General features: G+C 36.7%; 1 protein-coding gene across 2 annotated transcripts; it reads left to right on the forward strand.

Annotated features, from left to right (window-relative positions):
* The first annotated feature begins 285 nt into the window (after positions 1-285).
* LOC106953228 (nuclear receptor subfamily 5 group A member 2) lies at positions 286-19,076 on the forward strand. 2 transcript variants are annotated; one of them, XM_015041829.1, is made up of 7 exons: positions 286-541; positions 2,172-2,290; positions 2,655-2,796; positions 3,571-4,226; positions 13,828-13,947; positions 16,271-16,418; positions 18,051-19,076. In XM_015041829.1, the coding sequence occupies exons 1-7, from the start codon at positions 520-522 to the stop codon at positions 18,302-18,304; spliced, it is 1,461 nt and encodes a 486-aa protein (XP_014897315.1). In that variant the 5' UTR covers positions 286-519; the 3' UTR covers positions 18,305-19,076. The 2 variants fall into 2 exon arrangements, with proteins under 2 accessions (XP_014897315.1, XP_014897316.1); XM_015041830.1 differs by having other exon boundaries at positions 16,299-16,418; positions 18,051-18,140.
* Positions 19,077-20,593: the final 1,517 nt, after the last annotated feature.

Here is a 20,593-nt window from a genome sequence, read left to right on the forward strand (position 1 = left end):
TTATTATTATTATTATTATTATTATTATTATTATTATTATTATTATTATTATTATAACTACACTGTACCATCTAATTTGACTGCTAATTCCCTCAGTTAAAAGCCTGCCTGACAACAGCCTAACGTGTGCATGGAGAGAGTGACTCCTCCGTCTGCACCGCTCCGCTCCTCCTGTCCAGGCATTTTTCTCTGAGGAGGCAGCGAGCATCCGTCACGTGACACCGCGTTAGCCAATGGCAGCAAAGGAACTTAACTTTGGCCATAAGGGAAGGGCAGTAAAGAGCGATCAGAGCCAAGGAGTTTCACTCTGTGTTCGTTAATGATCATCGGCGCACATACAGACTACAGTTGGACACACCGGCTCCAAAAGCAGCAAAGGTTTAGACAGAGTCCACCTGGAGTTATCTTGGTCTTTTTTTCCCCCTAAGCAGCCTATGCGAGGCTGCAGCAGCACACAGTACATTCAGTCTTTGGTTCAATTAGACAATCTTCTGTGACTGGCGGCTGTCTGTAGCTCAGATGCTGGGAGACAAGGCTCACGGTAAGACCATATCCTGCTCTGCATGTTCTACACCGGCTGCCATCAACTTGATGGAGTGTGTTCCTGTTCGGTTACTGTCCCAGTTCAGAACTCAATACACCAGCCTGACAGGCTAATATAGGAGCAACGACTCCTATTCTTTAATTAAAATTGCTCATATCGTTTTTTATATATATTATAGCAATTTTTTTCACACACAAAGTGGAAAATAATTCAAAAATGAAATTAACAAAGTATTGGAATTTTCAGAATTAAGGATCTGACTGGGTAGAATATAATTGTTAAAACAATTATGAAAAATGTTTCTAAAATAAAAATAGCTAAACAATAAGATAGATAGATAGATAGATAGATAGATAGATAGATAGATAGATAGATAGATAGATAGATAGATAGATAGATAGATATTGTAGTAACATGATGAATTATAATGACGGAAATGATCTTTTGTCCTATTCTAGAATAGCATCAAAAAAGTAAATTAATTATCAAAATGCACATGACAAACTTAGTAAGTAATGTGTAAAGAAGGGATGTAGTAAAATGCATATTAATAGCTATGTTTGGATAGAAAGAATAGAATTAAATAATAAAAAAAACACTTAAGAATATTGCATATAAAGTTCTGAGCCTCACTTTATAATTAATACTACTACTACCAATAACAACGACAACAATAATAGTAATAATAATAATAGCAATAATAATGATAGTAATAATGAGAGGAAGTCTACTGGTTTATCTTAATAATTTCTCAAACCGTGCCACTGAAGCCAAGCAGCATCTCTCTTTGAAGCTCCTCTTGTCCGCCATGTAGAGCTCGTGCTCTCCGGTACCGACTGTTGGTCCACCAGCTTAGCTGCTCTTATTTAGTCCCATTTCTGCTGCAATTTATTTCACTTAGCTGGCTTAGCTTGGCCTATTTTTGTTGTTTTTTTTTTTTTTTACTTATTTTTATTTTTTAATCTGTCATATTGTCTTTGGTGTGTACCGTTAACACACGGCTGTTCCCGCTGCGCTGGCCCGGATACCGAGCGGGAGACACAGCCTGGCTAAATCTGAGACGTATACAGGCGGAAACTTGTGGGAAAAAAGATGTCTTGTTTGAGCCGCTATGTTAAATTACGTGAAAAGAATGAATGTTTTCTAAAATGTAACGTCTTAATTTAGCCCCAGTGATAAACTATATGTTTCTTGAAAATTTGTAGAACCGTCATAATAGCTAAAAATCTGTTTGAGAACAAAGAACAATTTGCAGGCTATATTAAATAACTGCGTAGGATCTGCATCCATAGGGTCGAAAAATATCCATCGAAATGATCATGTTTACAGTCTGCTTGCATTATATAAAATATTATTAGTAATAGAAAATAGATTAGTCTTCCTAAAAATTAAATAAATAGCGCAACATTTAAAAGCACAGTAGGTGTGCATGAAGTTCGAAAAAATAATATTACAACCAATTTAAATTATGAATTAAGTGTCTTGATTCATGGTATTTTATTTTTTTTTTTACTTGTGTTAAAAATTATAAGCCGAATATTGAAAGCCAACCTACATCCTTGAATTAGGTGGAAAAAAAATATAGCAAAAAATAACGCTACAGTTTTGTGTGCTTGCGGTAATCCAGGCGTGACTTTGAAGGTGATGGAATACACATACGATGATGACCTGGAAGAGCTGTGTCCTGTGTGCGGAGACAAAGTGTCTGGATACCACTACGGTCTGCTCACCTGCGAAAGCTGCAAGGTAGGACAGCTCTACAGCCGCGGCCCGGTCCGCACTGAGCTGGGTCTAAATGGTCGTTCAGATTCACTGACGACTAACATAATGAAACATGACCCCCCTCGGTCTCCTTTACACCCTAAATACATTTTCTTTAAACTGCTACTTCGTCTTGTTTATTAATTAACCAATTTTGCTTTAAAGTAAACGAAATAAATAAATAAATAAATAAATAAATAAATAAATAAATAAATAAAAATAAAAACGGCTGGAACGCTTAATATGTGGAGCTGTTTTTTGACCGCAGCTGACATGCTGGTCGGGCCCAGCGCTTCATTTTTTTTTCTGCCGTCTCGTCTTTTCATTCTCGTGTTCCGTCTGTGTTCAGGGCTTCTTCAAGCGGACGGTGCAGAACAACAAGAGGTACACATGTGCGGAAAACCAGGAGTGTAAGATAGACAAGACCCAGCGGAAGAGGTGTCCGTTCTGCCGCTTCCAAAAATGCCTCAACGTCGGGATGCGCCTTGAGGGTATGTTCATATTTACTGCCTTCAATAATAATAATAATAATAATAATAATAATAATAATAATAATAATAATAATAATAATAATAATAATAATAGAAAAATAAATTAATAATAATAATAATAATAATAATAATAATAATAATAATAATAATAATAATAATACATTTAAAAAGAAAAGAAAATTATGTTCCTATTCTTACTATGTATTATTAGAGTAATACAATTACAACAATAACTCCGGTATAGTGCCATCGTCCAGTTTTGTGTTATTTTGAATTAATTTTAGCTATGTGGTCTTGTGACCTAAATTATTTCCTTCTTGTTGCCTGGTGGCTTTAGTTATATCCTTCACACACACACATACACACCCACACACATATTGGATGAGATTAATTCCCAGACAGCAGTCCAAAGGAAAGCACCTGCTTCCGTAGCAGAAAAAAAAAACAAAAAAAACCAAAAAAAAAAAAAACACACACACACATTCTTTTACTTACTGATAAAACTCTGGAGACTCCCCAGGGAAGAAGGAGTAGAGCTGCTCACAGACTCTAAGGGGATTCTTCTTATCCCTAAAAGGGAAGCGAGGAAGACCATCTTGTCTGTCGTTTACTCCATGAGAATAATTCTAGATGTAGCTGAAACAAGAGCTTTCAGTTAGCTTGTTCTTGTTGGCTCTAGCTGAGCTTTAAAAGCTCTTCTTTTACAAAAACTGTGTGTCAGAAAAATGGCTTTACCTGGAACTCCATTTTCACCTATTGTGTGTTGTGTGATAGCTGTGCGTGCAGATCGCATGCGTGGGGGGAGGAACAAGTTTGGCCCCATGTACAAGAGAGACAGGGCCTTGAAGCAGCAGAAAAAGGCTTTGATACGATCCAACGGGTTCAAGCTGGAGACCTCGGCCCCCCCACCAGCCTCCCCTCTGCAGACTGACTACAGCTTTACTGGCCCCTTACATGCTCTGCCCACCATCTCTAAAAGTCTTCTGCCGTCCACCCCGAGCTCGATCACCTCTACAGACTACGAGGCCAACCTCTATGGACCTACATCACTGGGCATGGCCATGCAGTCCCATGTGCCCCTGACTCCCCAGTACCAGTACACGGCATTCCCCAACAGGGCAATTAAAGCTGAGTGCCCAGACTACACCAGCTCCCCTGAGTCCATCACAGGATACCCCTACCCAGAGGTCTACCCTTCAGCCTCTCCACAGCCACCCAGCCTGCCACCCCTGGTGCTGGAGCTGCTCCGCTGCGACCCAGACGAGTTGGTGGTGCAGAACAAGATTGTGGCTCACCTGCAGCAGGAGCAGAGCGGCAGGGGCCGGATTGACAAGCCCAGCACCTTCAGCCTGATGTGCCGCATGGCGGATCAGACCCTCTTCTCCATCGTGGAATGGGCTCGGAGTTGCATCTTCTTCAAGGAGTTGAGGGTGAGTCTTCAGCATTTCACAAACATACTTGCACTCAGTTAAAACAGGGAAGACTGTATAAGGTTGATCTTTACAAATACGCAAAGATGTCACAATGCAGATTTGACTTGTTTTCAAAAAAGTCTTTGGTCCAGTTTGACATTTTCATTTTTTTTCTGTTGACTTCTTCAAGTTTGTGTTTGTTGGCAAGAAGTGGTGGTGGTTACCGCAGTGGTACTGTGTCTACATTGGAAAATACTTTATAATTTAGTGTGCTATTATGCAGTTTGATTATTTTTGTGTTTTGTACATTTTATTTAATTTAGGATTTTCAAATCCATAGTTTTTCCCTAATGGACCATTCACTATAAATCACATCCAACACAGCTTTTGAAAAAGCCTCCCGACAACAGCTAATATGAACAAACATTTGGCAATGCATAATTAAAAAGGACACATCAATACTTATTTCTACTCAGGAGACGACACGTCAAATTTTTGTAAAATTTCAATTAACTTTTTCAATATTACAATTTAATTCCATTAAAACTGAGAACATCATGGTCACATTAGATTGGCTTTTCTAAAAAGAAATGAAATTGAGTGAGAGTTGGTAGTGATGTGAAGGGTTTTGTGGTGAGGAAGATGTGCTCTAACTTTATAAAATTACATTTTGATAATTGGTAAAAAAAAAAAAAAAAAAAAAAAAAAAATTAAAAAATTAGTGAACACACAAAAAACATAATTAGTATTTAGTGCCAATCATAGGGATGCAGTAAAATAACAACACTGTCCACTATAACCCTGATCACTGAAACTTTTGCTCCATGTTCAGACTAGTCAGCATTACGTTTGCCATTTCAGTCCTTAAAGGCAAATTGCACCAACTATGAGGAGCAAATAGCTTGTGTTGTAGGAGAATGTTGGAATATTTTCATCCTTGTGAGGATGGTGAGCGAAGTAGCATCCACAGTTTATCACAGCTCATACATCCCTTAAAGCAGCTGAATTTCTTTTCCAGATCTGTCGTTTCTACATTTATGACTGTCTAATTGAAATATGCCACCTATCAGTTTACCTTGCGTGAGTCATGATGTGGTCTTTCCAGTGTAGACAATCAGCAGTTATTGCTCTGGTCAGATGTCCTCAGCTAAATAAATGGTCGAACTACCGGTAGGCCTTGATGCGACTTGGTGAAGCTCTGTGCTATCTCAGCAACAAGTGGTCTCATTTCAGGGACATTCAGAGAATATTTGCTGTATGATTTGATTGAATCTATATGCTCTTCTGAATATACAGTAAATTAGATTTTTGTTTCAGTTGTAAAGTGCATTGTTGATGAGATTGTTGTGAATTGAAACTATATAAATTAACAAAATTTAAAGGAACGTTCTGCTTTTCTGCTACTTCAAAGTTATGTTGCGTTTTCCTTTCAATGCAGGATACTTGCTTGAAACAAATTATTGTGTACTCCTAGATGCATTGAACTAAATGTTGAAGAGCTGGTTGATTATATTTTAGAAACAGAAAAGTAAAGTTTAGGTCAAAGAGGAATATTTAGGAAGAAAAATGATTACTTTATGAAACTCCCTCCATGATTGTGGATTGTCTTCATTAATTTGAGTTTTATTTCTTAGACAGTAATCAAAAGAGGAAAACCCAAGGCTGTTTTCTTCCTTACACCCCATCCACTAACCCTGCTTTACCAAATGTTTCTGTGGTTAAGGGGGGGAGGTGGCTTCCCAGCTCATCAAAAATTCAGTATTTTCAAGGTGCACACCAAGAAATGAAGGGATAGAAGTAGTGCCTACAGAGACATTGAATGTACATATTTGGTTGTATTCAATGTCATAATAATCACTCTTTAATTTTTTTTTGGTATGAGTCACAATAATCATTAATGAACACAAGAAATGCAAAGATTACATATTACTTGATTTAAAGTAATTTGCAACCACAATCGCCATTATAATGTAATGTTATAATGATGCATACTAATGTGCTTCATTTACCATAAATGTATTTTTGGTAAGTAAGACCATTATTATTATTATTATTATTATTATTATTATTATTATTATTATTATTATTATTATTATTATTATTATTATTATTATTATTATTATTATATTTTGCACTTCATCTAAAAAATAAGAGTATTCAATTCAGAAGAAGCTGCTTTAGCATTGATCTGATCAGGTCTTTTTATGCCTCTTAATGACGTTTGTCCTGCGTCTGTCAACTCTTCTGTATTATTACAGACAAATTGCCGCAATTATGCAGCTGTGAGTGTAGCAATGCCGTTCTTTTTATCCATATTTACTACTGACACCGTTAGCAAAGAAATGCACTGTAAAACATTCACTGAAATTCTAAATATCACTATCTGGCAGGAGAAGCCCTTCACAAGCATTAGTGCCAAAATTAGAGATCTCGGTCAGGAGTGAATTTTGTGCTGTCCTTGGACAAATAAACACAAAAGTCACAAATTCCTGCTAAATCTGAATTAGCTGATTGTCTTTAAATTAATAGTTCATCTTTAATGTTGATGGCTGTGTGAAGAGTGTGTAAGCAAGATATTATCTTACACAACAGCCACCACTAATCAATTTAATAGATTTGATTATATATCTGACAGATTAGGCAAAACCACCAGAGCAGGGACAAGAAAGGAGAATTATCCTCATTTAGAAGAGACACAAATCTAACATAGGGCTGCAGTTAACCATTATTTTAGCAATCAAGTATTATATTGATTATTCTGACGATTAGTCAATAAATTAGATAAAAAAACAAATTGGCACATTCTGTGAATATTTCATTTAACCACTTAAACTCATTTTATAAAATAGAACTTTATAGGACAATGAAAAAACAACAACAACAACAACAACAACTGTTTCATTTTTTTTTAAATTAGGAAAATAAACTTTATAGTGCATGAAATGCAATAACAGTATTCCTGTAGTGAACTCTTGATTATTTGTGGTAAAGAATGCAGCTATTAAAATCCTTCTAGCATCAACATTTAAAAAGCTGAACCTGTTTTGCTCGACTTAGCATCAATACAGTGTAGACCTGATCTGGTGATTTTAAAATTTTTTTTTATTAATAATTGGATTGGAAAAGGTGCTTAATTTAATGTGCAGAATTTGAACAATTATCTGCTAATACTACTACTTAATGAGTTCAGATAAAATGTATCAACAGATAAAGAAGGATTTTTTATAGTAAATGCAATATATATATATATATATATATATATATATATATATATATATATATATATATATATATATATATATATATATATATATATATATATATATATAAAATACAGCTTTGGCTTATTATCTGCTCTGAGAGTGTTGTTCTTTCAGTAAAGGGCATGTTTTTGAATCTGTATATATTCCATTACTAACTTAGCTGACAGTTAGTTCCTGTTCATTGTTAAAAATCAAAATGAGTCTCAGATTTAGACTGAAGGGCAATCCCTTCAGACCAAGTAAATGCAGACATTTCAAAAACATTTTAAGATTGATCTTCTGATTAAACCCGACTCTGATGAGGAGGTAAGTTAAACTTCAAATAAATAAATAAATAAATAAATAAATAAATAAATAAATAAATAAATAAAGTTCAGTTTAAATTGTTAGGGTGTAAAGCGAAGGAGAAGTCGTTTCAGTCAAGTTCAACATGGACAGAGAAGTCAACACAAAGACTGGCTATCATGATCTGAGGGTCTTTGTGTTTTGGTTATCAAGTGTTTGGATTGTCTTTGGGTTGCAATTGTAATTGTTATTGATCATCTTCTATTAGCTCCTTAGTTTACTCCCTCATCTGGCTTCTCTCCATTCTCCTGATTATTCTCACCAGGTTCCCATATTGTTGTTTCACCTTCCAAGCAGTTCATAGTCACTCTGCTTGACTGTGTCTTTACCAGTCTATTGTTATTGTCACCAGAAATAATCATTGACCTTCCAACTGTCATCTTTCCATAGCTGGGCCTTCAACAACACAACTGCTGTGTTTCCATCACAAATGTACTCACAGCTTTGTCAATATTCTGCTAATGTCGAAAAAACACAATTTAGCATTTGCAGTGTTTCCATTAAATAAGAAACACCATTAAAATGACCTGTGAATAAGTTTGTTAACATGATAAGCCATTAATAACATGCCGTGCCATCATCTTCCAGCCACTTCCTGTCATCTTTGTCTTTTCTTCACTTAGTAACGTCTGGTTGTTGATCACGACTTGTGTAATGCCAACAAAGTGTTTTGCAGTTTTGAAAAATACACTAATTTTGATACAACTGAAAAACCACCTTATCCTAGTGCGAAAACCTTTTAGCGGAATGCTTGAGGCTTTTCTAAACTGCCATGTTTCCATTAAGCAAATTTAACTTTTTAATTTCAATTTGTGCAATTTTACAGCCAATGGAAACACAGCTGCTGTGTGTGTCCATAACAGCTGGAGTGTGCCTGCACCAATACACACACACACACACTCACACATGCACACATACCCAAACACGCACACAGCAGTTGCCCAGGTCCTGTCTTGGAGAGAAAATGTGTACATGTTCACTTGAATTAATGATGTAAAATGATGCATTCATGTTCAACATGTAGGAACACCATTGCTCACGCTGCAGACTGTATTACAAACCTTGAAAGATTTAATCTGTCTGCAGAATCAAAATCACTGCGATACCATTCAGTTATTATAATTCTTAAAGTGTGTTTTTTTAATTTTGAAATGTTGCTTTTTTTGTTTACTTTGGAGTCAGAAACTGGAGTCATTTGTCAGAACCCCTGTTTGATTCAGGACACGTGGATCACTTGCATCCCTGTCTACTCCTATGTGGAGATTACAAAGCTTCTCTTTAAAAAACAAGCATCTAACAAATCAAGCGAACAAAAAAAAATAATAAATGCATTGAAATACTGTCACAGTGTGTATTGGTAAAATACCTGAAACAACAAACAGAAAAACAGGTAATGGTATGGGGATATAGATATGCACACAGTAAACGTCAGCTGCCCAAAGGTACATACAGGTCTCCACGTGATACATCATGTTTTGGTCAGCATCTACAGATCTGGGGTATTTTCCACATATGGACGATAAAAGTATTCTGTGAGCAGTCTGTCAGCAAACTGCAGCGCTGCATGTACACCAAGCATTCAACACAGGATCATCACACACACACACACGCACGCACGCACGCACGCACGCACGCACGCACGCACGCACGCACGCACGCACGCACGCACGCACGCACGCACGCAAGGCTGAGAGAAGGTTAGAATGAAGAAGTCATTTTTTAAAACTTGAAGCTATTTAATTATTTAGCTTTGCTTGTTTTCTTCATCTAATATTAGGGAGATCACATGATTATTACTCTTAAATTTTAGTTTATTTATTGCTTGTGTGTTTTTTTAAATAATAGATGTTGAAAGGAAATGTGCGCCAAATGTTTAAATGTGTCCTTTTTTCTGAACATGTAAGCAAACAGGATTTGAACTCTTGAGGGAAAAGCAGTGTGCAAAATTATTTAATTTTGCTTCTTTTTTTAATCTCTGTTCCACTCTTTTGGAATAACCACATCTAGTTTCTATAGCAACTATACCATACAAATCAGCTAGGTCTCTTATTGATGCTGGCAGCGACATACGTAAAACCGTCATTATTCAGTTTCTCAACAGTTTTCACCTGATAATAAATACATACATAAAATAATGAATTATTCAATCCAGATATCCAGAATGGAGTAAAACATTGATGGAAGTGTGATTTTCTCAGTACTCTCACAGGGATTATAGTGTTTAGTTGCAACTTTTGTGTGTTCCTTGTCTCAGAAACAAAGTTCACATTGTGTTGGGGCTGATAGTTGTTGCACCTTCTGATAGTTGTTGCACAAGGTATCTTTGTTGTGAATGTGTTGAAGGGATATCTTCCTGCATGCTAAAAATCAGGGAAAGAAACACCGTGGCTAATCAGAAACCAGTATAATGTTTTATCAAATGTACTCTCCTGTGTATTTACTGTACTGTAATTTCACATTTCCTGTCCCAAGCTACTGAAGCATGATGCTGAGTTTTGACATATTGCTTTGTAAGTATGAGTCTCTTTAATCTAAGGCCTAAGTTGTCTGCTGTTGCCTGATTTGTGCTCCATTGTTGTGTTTGCAGTGTATCTGCAGTGATTATCTCTGGAAGAAAGATTCTGGTGCTACTAAATCAATCACAGTCGTCTTTATCTGGTTTATGATAAAATACTATTATAATAATTATACTAATGATACCTTCATGCCCTCAGCGTGACTTTGACACAAGAGATTAGATCCTGTGTATGTTCTGCCATGGACAACAAAGGATATTACTAAGAGCAGGAGAATCTATAATTGTACACAGGTGACAAATAAAAAAGTTAAGGTTAAATTGATAGATTTAGTTGTTTAATGATCTGAGGTTTGATGGAACTGGAACCTTCCAATAAAATACTATTCCTCACTGCAGATATATTAAGCACTTAGGACCTATAATCTTGTTTTTTTTTCTTTTTGCAGTGATAGCCACACTTTCCTTGTTTGTGTATTATCTTTAAATTTAGAAATGTTTTGTAGATTAAAAAAATGAGTAAAAGTTTTGCTCACTCGGAACCTTCTTTTAAACCCCAGTAAGGCGTGTCTGTTGAGAGCCAGGCTGCTTTTATGCACAGTTGATGGTCAAAACTGTGAGAATAAAGCTGTGTCTATTTTACCAAGAAGAGCCTGTTGAAATGACTTTTTTCCCTGGGCTGGATAATTACATTCCATGCAGATGATAACGGGGGAATGTGAGCTCTCACTGCAGCTTTACTTCGTGCTTGCCTACATTGTTAAATAGTTTGCAAAATGGAAACTACTTTTTGCTGCAGTTCCTCAGTGGTGCTGTTTGTCTGTCCTTACTGACTGGCCTTAGGATCACCTGCTCCACCAGAATGATGTCTGAGGAGATAAGGTTGGTTGTTTATTACACAGGTTACCGGACTTAGCTTTATGTACTTACCCTTTAATGACACACTGCATTTTTACTATAACACATAGATTTTGTTTGCATAACTCAATATATGATGAAACATCACAACTCTCTTGCAGCATTGCACTCACCAGTACAGAAACATCAACAGAGACAAGATGAGAGATAAAAGAGAATGGGTACCTGGGCCCATCACTATAGCAACATTTTACTGGATGATAAATTATCCCAGAAGTTATTGTGGTAAAAAATAATATTGTTATTTTGAAACTCTCTGCAAGTAACATAATGGTAATGGCATAATAATGCAAGACCACATTCTCAAAGATAAATAAACTTTAAATTATAATGATCATTTAACATTGGAACTGGAAGACATTTTAAATATCCAGAATAAATAAATAAAATAACAGGATGAACAAATAAAATTAATTATAAAGTCTCTGCAAACAAAAATATCCTTCAAAAAAAGGTCTAGTTGAAACCAAAACATCAGACTGCAGATATTTATCATCCAGTTTTTGGTAGAAAGAGAAAAACAATAAATCACTCAAAGGGAGATTATTTAGCTCATTTTAATATATATATATTATCTATACTGTGTATCTATTGTGTATATTTATGCAAATTATGAGTGTTTTTTATAGATATAACATGATTCTTTAAATTTATTTATATTTTATAATTGAACCCTCCCAAACTCCAAACAGATAAAACCTATGAAACAAACAAGAGCAATAACGTCGAGCCTTGTAGTCCGAACCGCAGTTGAGCATTTTAACAGTTGAAGGCTGAAAGCTGAGTATCGCTGAGTTGAATCTGCTTTTGATTATACAGTACTGTTGGCAGCACTTCAAAAAAAGTGGATGGGAGTGTGTGAGTAGTCTTTGGTGATATTTGGAGTGCTGTTCTTGCTGCAGCCCTGAAACACCTCCTGGGCAGAGGGTAGGAACACCTCAGTGACCCCTTCAGCTCCACTCACTGTCTCTGCAGGGCTAGCTTTTTAGCCATGATGTGGCTGGCTGCAGCATATCAACACAACCTCCTCCACTTCTCTGCAGAATTATGTGAGCATGCTGTTCATTTAAGCTCTTTTAGAAAATGCAGTCTGCTGCAGAATCACATTTAAGACAAAATGCATTTTAAAGTCTTAAAGGAACATCTTGTTCTAAAAGTAAGAATGAAAACGTCTGATCATTCTGACAAACATTAGTATTTGTCATATTTATTTTTGCAGGCAGAAATTAGTTTGAAGGGTATTTTCATGTAATATCAGCTTCTTTTAGCTTTACATTGTATTATAATGTTATTCCCTCAGCAAAAACTCACCTGGAGTGTTGCTTTGATTCTCCTGTGGCAACCGTTTGGAGGTGCCTTAACGCTTGTTGTCACCGTGCGCTGCCTTTTCCACACAGATCCTCCTTGCAGCTGCAGCTTCCAAGGTTCCACCTCACAGAGTACCCTTCCCCCATGACGCCAACAATTAGCTCCTCCAGCCTAGCCAGCAGCAATTAGCAAATGCCATGCATTTGCTGAACTCATCATAGGGACGTCTTCTCAAATCAATGCTCCTAAGAAGAGCTAGAAACAGCAAAATGGAGGAGTTTTTTTTTTTTTTTTTTTTTTTCTGCGGTCTTGGGGGGGGCAGTGGCAGAAAGAGCAGGAGCTTCTTAAAGAGACATAAATCAGACATATTTTCCTGAGAAAGTGTTTTATAAAATATTGTGTGTCTAAATAGTAAATCATGCCACTTGATCGGTAGGCTATTTGATATGTATTTGAATCCAGTTTAACATGGATCAAACATGGAGATTCAGAAAAACAACATTTCCTGTGGGGAACAAAATGAAACCCTTCTGAACCCTGCTTCTTGTATGTTTGAGGGTTTTTTTCCAAGTATGTCTTTGGCTGCTGCCTCCAACTCCTTTTGGAGAGGAAGCACAGGAGGTCACCAAGACCTCTTGCTTCCTTAACCCCTTCCTTTTATCACCGCACATGCAGACCCCCACCACTTCACCGGCCTAGATGAGTGCAGCACAGAAGATTGGACCGTCTTCACTGCCACTGATATATAGTTTCATTCAGATGAACAGTAATTCTGTCAGCTTGTGTCAGATAAATGTGTGTCTGGGCCTATTAGCAGCTGCGGCTGCAGAATTACTGTCTGCTGTGTCCTTCACTTTACTGTCAATACTGCGGTGGGGTAAGGTTAATCTACGAACACACACTCATCCCCCCCAAACAGAACAGAACAGATGTGACTGTTCAAGGTGGGACTGTTAGGGTTAGCAGCTTGAAGAGGTCAAAGATGTGCTCGTAAATACACAACATGGGACAACACACACAAGTACCACCTCTATTTCACTGCTTTATGATCGCCTGCCTCTGTGGAAGTTTTCCCAGATTTTTACAGCCGCATGTTGAAGTGTTTTCTGTAATGACAGAAAATAAAGGAAAATAACTTCACCATAAAGTTAGGATTCTTTATGGGATTTTATAGAATAGGATTTAAAAGAGAGACATACTGAGTTGCTTAAAATGATGAAGCCACAGTCTCTTATGATGTTTGCCCCCCCCTCTGCTCTATTTTCTGAAGGTGGGAGATCAAATGAAGCTGCTTCACAACTGCTGGTCGGAACTCCTGGTCCTGGATCACATTTTCAGACAAGTTCAACATGGAAAGGAAGACAGTATCCTGCTGGTGACTGGCCAGGAGGTAACACTCCCTCGCTCAACTTCCCACCAGCACATAAACCGTCTGCCTCACTTACGAAGCTTTAACAGCACTTCAGTGACAACTGCACTGCAGCAGCAGCAGCAGCAGCATTATACCACATGCTTGATTTAACTAAAAGAAAAGTTTCTAAGCATTTTTTATGTTGTTTTTGTTGTTGTTTGCTTGTTTATTGAATTTTTGTTATTTGTTCTTTTATTCAGAACAAAAAGAGGTAGATCAATACCTCTTCTTATTAGTCTGTAGTGTTTGTTCTGTATACACTAATAGGTGCAGCAATTATACAATTTTGCAGATGCTAATAATACTGTGGAATATTAGTGTTCCAAATGGAGATTGGGACACAAAATCTCTGTTTGTAGTTTTAAAAAGTAGTTTAAAAAGTTTCTAATAATTTAGGATTTAACTTGTAATGATGCCAAGAAAAAATAAGTTTTAGGTATTACATGGACAGAAATGATACAGTTTGCTCTAGTTATACAGAGAATCAACTCACTTTACCATTATGAACCATTCACACACCAGTACCATGTATTGGTGGGAAGCTTGTTTTGCCCAAGTGCACTTTGTCATCTGACGGACAAGCTGGAATCATACTTGCAAACTGACGGTTGTCTTTCCACTGACAGCCATAGAAAACTGTTAAATAACTAGGAATTACAGTATAGATGGAACCCTGAAGATATCAAAATTCACAATAAGCACTTAGGATCTTATTAGCTAAAGTTGCGTTGCTGTATCTAACTAAGTGATGCATTCCCTAAGTAGTTGAAAGTATATTTTTTATCTATTTATTTTTGGCATTGATACATTGTGTGAAATAACCAAACAACTGATCTGCAGCTGCGTATTGCTTCTGCCTGAAAAAGGAACACAGTTCACACCAGAACTAGAAGTAAGGAAGTTTTAACCAGTGACATGGTGGGACGTTAAAGGGATACTCACCCTGTACAGCTTCTTCTTCCACCAGTTGTTAAACAAAAGGACTGTAATTAGAACTGTCTGAGAATTCAGTCTGAAGCTGCTTTCAGATTTGTCAGCCACATCAACCACAATGTAAAGTCTTCAGAACAATATCTAAAAACAGCAATGAAGCATAAAAGTTCATCTAAAATTGTATGATGTACATCATTTACATCTGACCTACGGCCTGTTTTACAGATTCTCTCCTGTTGTTTTCAGCCTGATTCTCACATTTTGCCTATTTTCCTACTGACTCTGTAATTGACTTTATATGAATTCATCCATAAATTAAGCTGTTAATTATATTGCTAGAAACATACTTTTCCACAGTTTTCTTTCTTCTTCACAACTAGTCAAATTATAATGAATTAATAAACAATGTAATGGTCAAGAATGTTGTTTCTGTGCACACTATATATTCATCAGATTCCATTTGATGGTCCATTGACATCAACTGTCATAGTTGTATGACACACAGCAGATACTGAATCAATTTAACTATAATTACTGTTCTCGAGTAGAAATTACCAAAATATTAGAATCATATTTTCATTGCATGCTTTCTTGATCAGTGAAAATTATACAAAGATAACTTGAGTATGTTTCATGAGTATATTTAAAAATATTTCCGTAAAAAAAAAAATAAAAATCTAAAATTCTCAGTACTGTTGAAATTGTTTACATGCAACATATCCTGTACAAAACATAAAAACTACACAAATGCATTTCAGTTATGGAAAAACAATTATTGATTTACTATAAAAACACAAAAGGTTCCAGCATGAACCTCTAAAGTTTTTCTAAATAGCAGTTTAGATAAAGCCATATAAATATCATAATCAATGAATTGCATGATACATTAAAATTTGCATAATAATTTCCATTCTGACACTGAATATTTTTTGAAGGGCAGTTTTCTTTACAGAGACTTCATAATCCATTTTATCCATTATTTTGGTTCTAAGTAAATTTTATTTCCGTTTTGTTTATAGTTTTTCATTGTTATGTTTTATTTTGGATATTTAAAATATCTTCTATGTACAGAGCTTGATATTCTTTACTGGATTACAGTTTATTAGACTTTATGAGAGTAAAATCTAATATATTGATATGCCATTATGAATTTATTACATGAAAATGTCTCAAAACAACAATATTATTGTTTATTGCAATAATTACTGGGACATTTTATCGTACAGCCAAATTTGTTTCGTTGACAAGCCTACTTTAGATTTCGCTTGTAAGGGCTTTTCTATAGATGAGTCCCAACAAAAGCTCAGGTGCACAAAAACATGAAAATGAGCTAATAACAAAAAAAATTCCTTTCTCCATATTCTTGCAGATTGAAATGTCCTCAATTTTGTCACAAGGAGAGACAACTCTTTCCAGTCTGGTCCAGAGAGGTCAGGAGCTTGCAGCGAGGCTGCGGGTGCTGCAGGTGGACCGCAGGGAGATGGCCTGTCTCAAGTTCCTCCTTCTGTTCAACCCCAGTAAGTCACCCTCTAGATCACCTTTCTTCACTGGAATAAGCATAGGTCATGTTCAGCAAGAGATACATCATAATATTAGTTATGTGTGTCCTGATTATTGAAATGTGGTATTCATATTTATTGAGGATTTTCTTGTTCTGCATATTACTATAAAAGGCCTGTGTAGAGATGATGAATTCAAGAAAAATGCCTGATGCAAATCCGTCGAGTTCTTGGGTCGACATTGCCGTACAGATGCAGCATTTGAATAGCAACACTGACATCCTAATGAAAAAATGTCACAAATGCAGATAATCTGTGCTAAGTGTTTTCCAACATGGTCTCTCTCCCCACAATAAATTCACTTAATTAAATTTCTAAGCTTGACAAAAGCAAATATTAACAAAAGCAACCTTATCCATTGTCCACTAATGGCATTCAAAAGAAGAGTAATGGATGGGTCTATCATTTGATAGCAAGACTGACATTCATGTAGTGGCTTGTGCAGATGGAGAGAGCATAGATGTGGCTCGCCAGATTCCCAGAAGTGTTTCCTGTTCAGTGCTGGCAAAACAGGGAACAAAGAGCTTTTGAACAGGGAGAGCACTCGTTATACACAGAAAATATTTGCTGTCTTTGCCAGCAGCTTCTTTGCTCACGCTCTTGCTCTCCCTCATCCTCAGAGTCAGATTTGTTGGGGGTAATTTAATTGCCCTTAAGCAGTTTGAAAAGATGATTCAGAGCATGGATTCAAAACATTTAATTACTGTGTGAATGGATTCTCTGAGATGGGCTCAGCTGATGCTGAATGCTATTCAGCTGCAGGGCAAGGCTATTGTCTCACACACACACACACACACACACACACACACACACACACACACACACACACACACACACACACACACACACTGAGAAATTATATGCTTTTATGACATAAAATGCTTAACTGATTAAAGCTTAAACTGTTACTAGGATACCTGCATGGTCTGCATGCTGGCCCAAACTGTAACAATGTCACAGTTTAAACAGAATATTTATTTGAATTGGATTTGGTGAAGGTGGGTTTATCTTACTGGACTTTAAGTCAGACAAATACACACAAATTATATCGACCACAATGCTATCAAGCAGGGACACAGACATTTGGTGCACACAGATTTATATCTGTCTTCCTGCTTAATGTAAATACAGTAATTCTTACTTTTCTTACTGATAGTCCAATAAAAGTGATGTCTTAATCTCTGCCCATAGATTCTTGTAACTATTCTAATTGCCAATGTTTCTATTTATATAAAATTAACTGTCAAATCAATTTTAGATTAATTTGATTAATATAATACTTTGGTTGTCAATGTTAACACGTCAATGCAGGCAATTAATCTGAAAATTTTAACTCATTAATATTACATGTAGCAAATGAATCTGTTGGAGTGCAGCAAAAAGAGAGGCGTGTCCAAAGCACTATTCCTGTAATAAGCAAAATTGGGTGTATATTTATATTTCAACTCTCAAATTTAGGCATAGTGATTAATCAGAGTGCTCCAGTATGATTAATCAAATTCAGTTTCTGAATTGATTGACAGCACTATATGATACTATTCATCTCTCAGAACTTCCACTGAGTTCCATTTGTCCTCTGTGTCTCTACAGACGTAAAGCTGCTGGAGAACCAGGCCTTTGTTGAGGGTGTGCAGGAGCAGGTGAACGGGGCTCTGCTGGAGTACATCCTGTCCACCTATCCTCAGTTTCAGGAGAAGTTCAGCCAGGTGGTGGTCCAGCTGCCTGACCTGCGCTCCCTCAGCACACAGGCTGAGGACTACCTGTGCTTCAAGCACCTGAACGGAGAGGTGACCTGCAACAACCTGCTCATTGAGATGCTGCACGCTAAGAGAGCGTGTGTGTGAACAATGCACACACACACCAACGTTCTACCACTAAGTGTTACATTTCTGTGTGAGACAGCGTGTGTGTATGCATGTGTGCCTGTGTGTGAGGATGTGTGTGGGAATGAAAAATAAAAGGTGAAAAGGTTTCACACTGGGTCATCTTTGTTAGGGCTTTTCCTAATGTTGAAAACAAAAAGATGTTTCAGATGTTTGGAATTTAAAGGTTTTGAATGTTTCCATCTTCATATCCTGCACAGCTACTTTAACATGACCTTAAAACTGGATTTTCTACTCTTATTACAAACATCTGAAATTGGGCTTATGACACGTTAAACAACTTATTGTACATTCCACAGCTGAGCTGATGTCTTTTTGTGGCTTTGCAGTTACTTGTAAGTTCCCACTTCCTGATGCCTCTGAGGTTCAGCTGGGAACTCTTCTGCTAACTGGCTGGAGTTTTCCAGGCCCTTTTCACAACACATTTTGTTTCCTTCCTTCAGAAATCGCAGTTGCCTGCAACAATGTCTCCTATAAAGAAGCTTGTTCTGGGTGCGACACGGAACATAGATTATTTTATTTAAGTAAAAACAGACTTTATAATTATTGTTGTAAAAGATATAAAGCATCAAGGACTTCAGAGAGGTGCTGATCATTGTGACAATCAAAAATCTAAATGTCACACACCTCACTCCTGTGAGCAGTTTTAAGCTTTATAGAATCTTGTCCCTTTTTAAGGCCTGGAAGCTGTAAATTAAATATTTGCCAAAGTAGAAAAAAAAAACAAAACAAAAAACACAACTGAAGATGGACTGTGTGATGCTTGTGTCCAATTTTTGAACATACTTTAAAATAAGATGACACACTGGTCTTGTCAGACCAGGAAGGAATGCACTTAATATCTTCAACTCTACATGCAGCCTAAATGTAAAAGCATCATCATGTTCTGTAGAGTTGAGTTTTCATCTATTTATTTAAAACATTATATATCCAAAACTTTTCTTATTGTAAAACATTCCTATGAACTGAACATCAAAACGCAGACAAAAGTGAAAAAGTGAGAAACAGAACGAGGAAAAAACTGGACACTAATTAAAATAAAACTAATTTGAAGGAAATTAAGAAAACAGTAATGTTTGGTCAGATATAAAAACTATGTGCAAGTCAAGAACATAAAGAAGAGGGCAAAGTTATGAGCAAATATGAGGAGACAGAAGATAAAAAAGGCAGCAGTTTTAAAGATGCGAACAGTAAAGACAGGTTGTGTAAAGGGGCATCCTTCAGCTTTTCCTGAAAGCACAGATGGGTTGGGGGGGAGGGGACTTCTTATTTACACAGTTTATTAACTGAGTCCTGAAAGCAATTGAACCTCAGAAATGATGATGTTTCATATACACTCAGTTTTCAACACACCAAAGCAAAGATGGACTCTTCTGTGTGAACATTGACTAAATCTGGCTTTCTGTTTGCTTTACAGCAAAGAAACAAATTAAAAAGACTAAACAGCCATGCCTCAGGGTGACCTCTGACCTTACCCACATTTACTGCTCTCCTAAGCATCTTTACTTCTTATTCTGAGATAAAGAAAAAAGAAAAGGATGACTTCACAGAAGAAGTACAGCGTCTGTTACATTACAAACTTTAGAAATGTTAAAACTTTAATGAGATTTTACACACAGACACTGAAATGTTCTGTTATTTTTACAGAGTGTCTGTACATCTGTGAACAGCACATTTGTAGTTTCATAGATCCTCAAGTAGATTTAGATCTGGGCTTTGACTGGGTCCAGATCTAAATCTGGGCCCAGTCACATGACAGCCACATGGCAGTCCTGTAATCTTCACCATTCCACTGCAGCTCTGGCTGTGAGCTCAGCTGGGCTTCCTGCTGGAAGGAGAAGTTGAACTTCATTTGATCATGGTTTGTGTCTCCAGCAGGTTTTTCATGAGCTCCATCCATCTTCCAAAAAACTCCACCTTATCTTTCCCTGCTGAAGAAAAGCATCCACATCATGATGCTGCTGCCACCATTGTTTTTGCAAGACATTGCACATTGTATTGTAATCTTGTGATGACGTGTATACTATACCAGTATGTCACTAGTTCTTCCAAATTTAGCCCGTTTTTGTCAGCAGGTGGCATATGATGAGCTCATCATGACAATGTTATAAGTTTTTTTTTGTAAGCCAATCTCTCATTAATTTTTCTATGTGGTTGGAGGAATAGTTTGCATTGACTCATCGAAACAAACAGAATAAAAAATGACTCCTGTATGACAGAAGACTTAGCAGGAACACATCCCCATGTTAA

Source organism: Poecilia latipinna, unplaced genomic scaffold (assembly GCF_001443285.1).
Source record: "Poecilia latipinna isolate Pla-1442-1.1 unplaced genomic scaffold, P_latipinna-1.0 Scaffold570, whole genome shotgun sequence".
NCBI classification, from domain to species: Eukaryota; Metazoa; Chordata; class Actinopteri; order Cyprinodontiformes; family Poeciliidae; genus Poecilia; species Poecilia latipinna.

What these genes read in the sequence shown, in the direction of transcription:
- LOC106953228 (XM_015041829.1), top strand. Translation starts at nt 520, where the DNA reads ATGCTGGGAGACAAGGCTCACG. An exon ending in GCTGGGAGACAAGGCTCACG is followed by an intron (nt 542 to 2,171) that starts GTAAGACCATAT and finishes GCGGTAATCCAG; the next exon opens with GCGTGACTTTGAAGGTGATG. An exon ending in TGCTGGTGACTGGCCAGGAG is followed by an intron (nt 13,948 to 16,270) that starts GTAACACTCCCT and finishes ATATTCTTGCAG; the next exon opens with ATTGAAATGTCCTCAATTTT.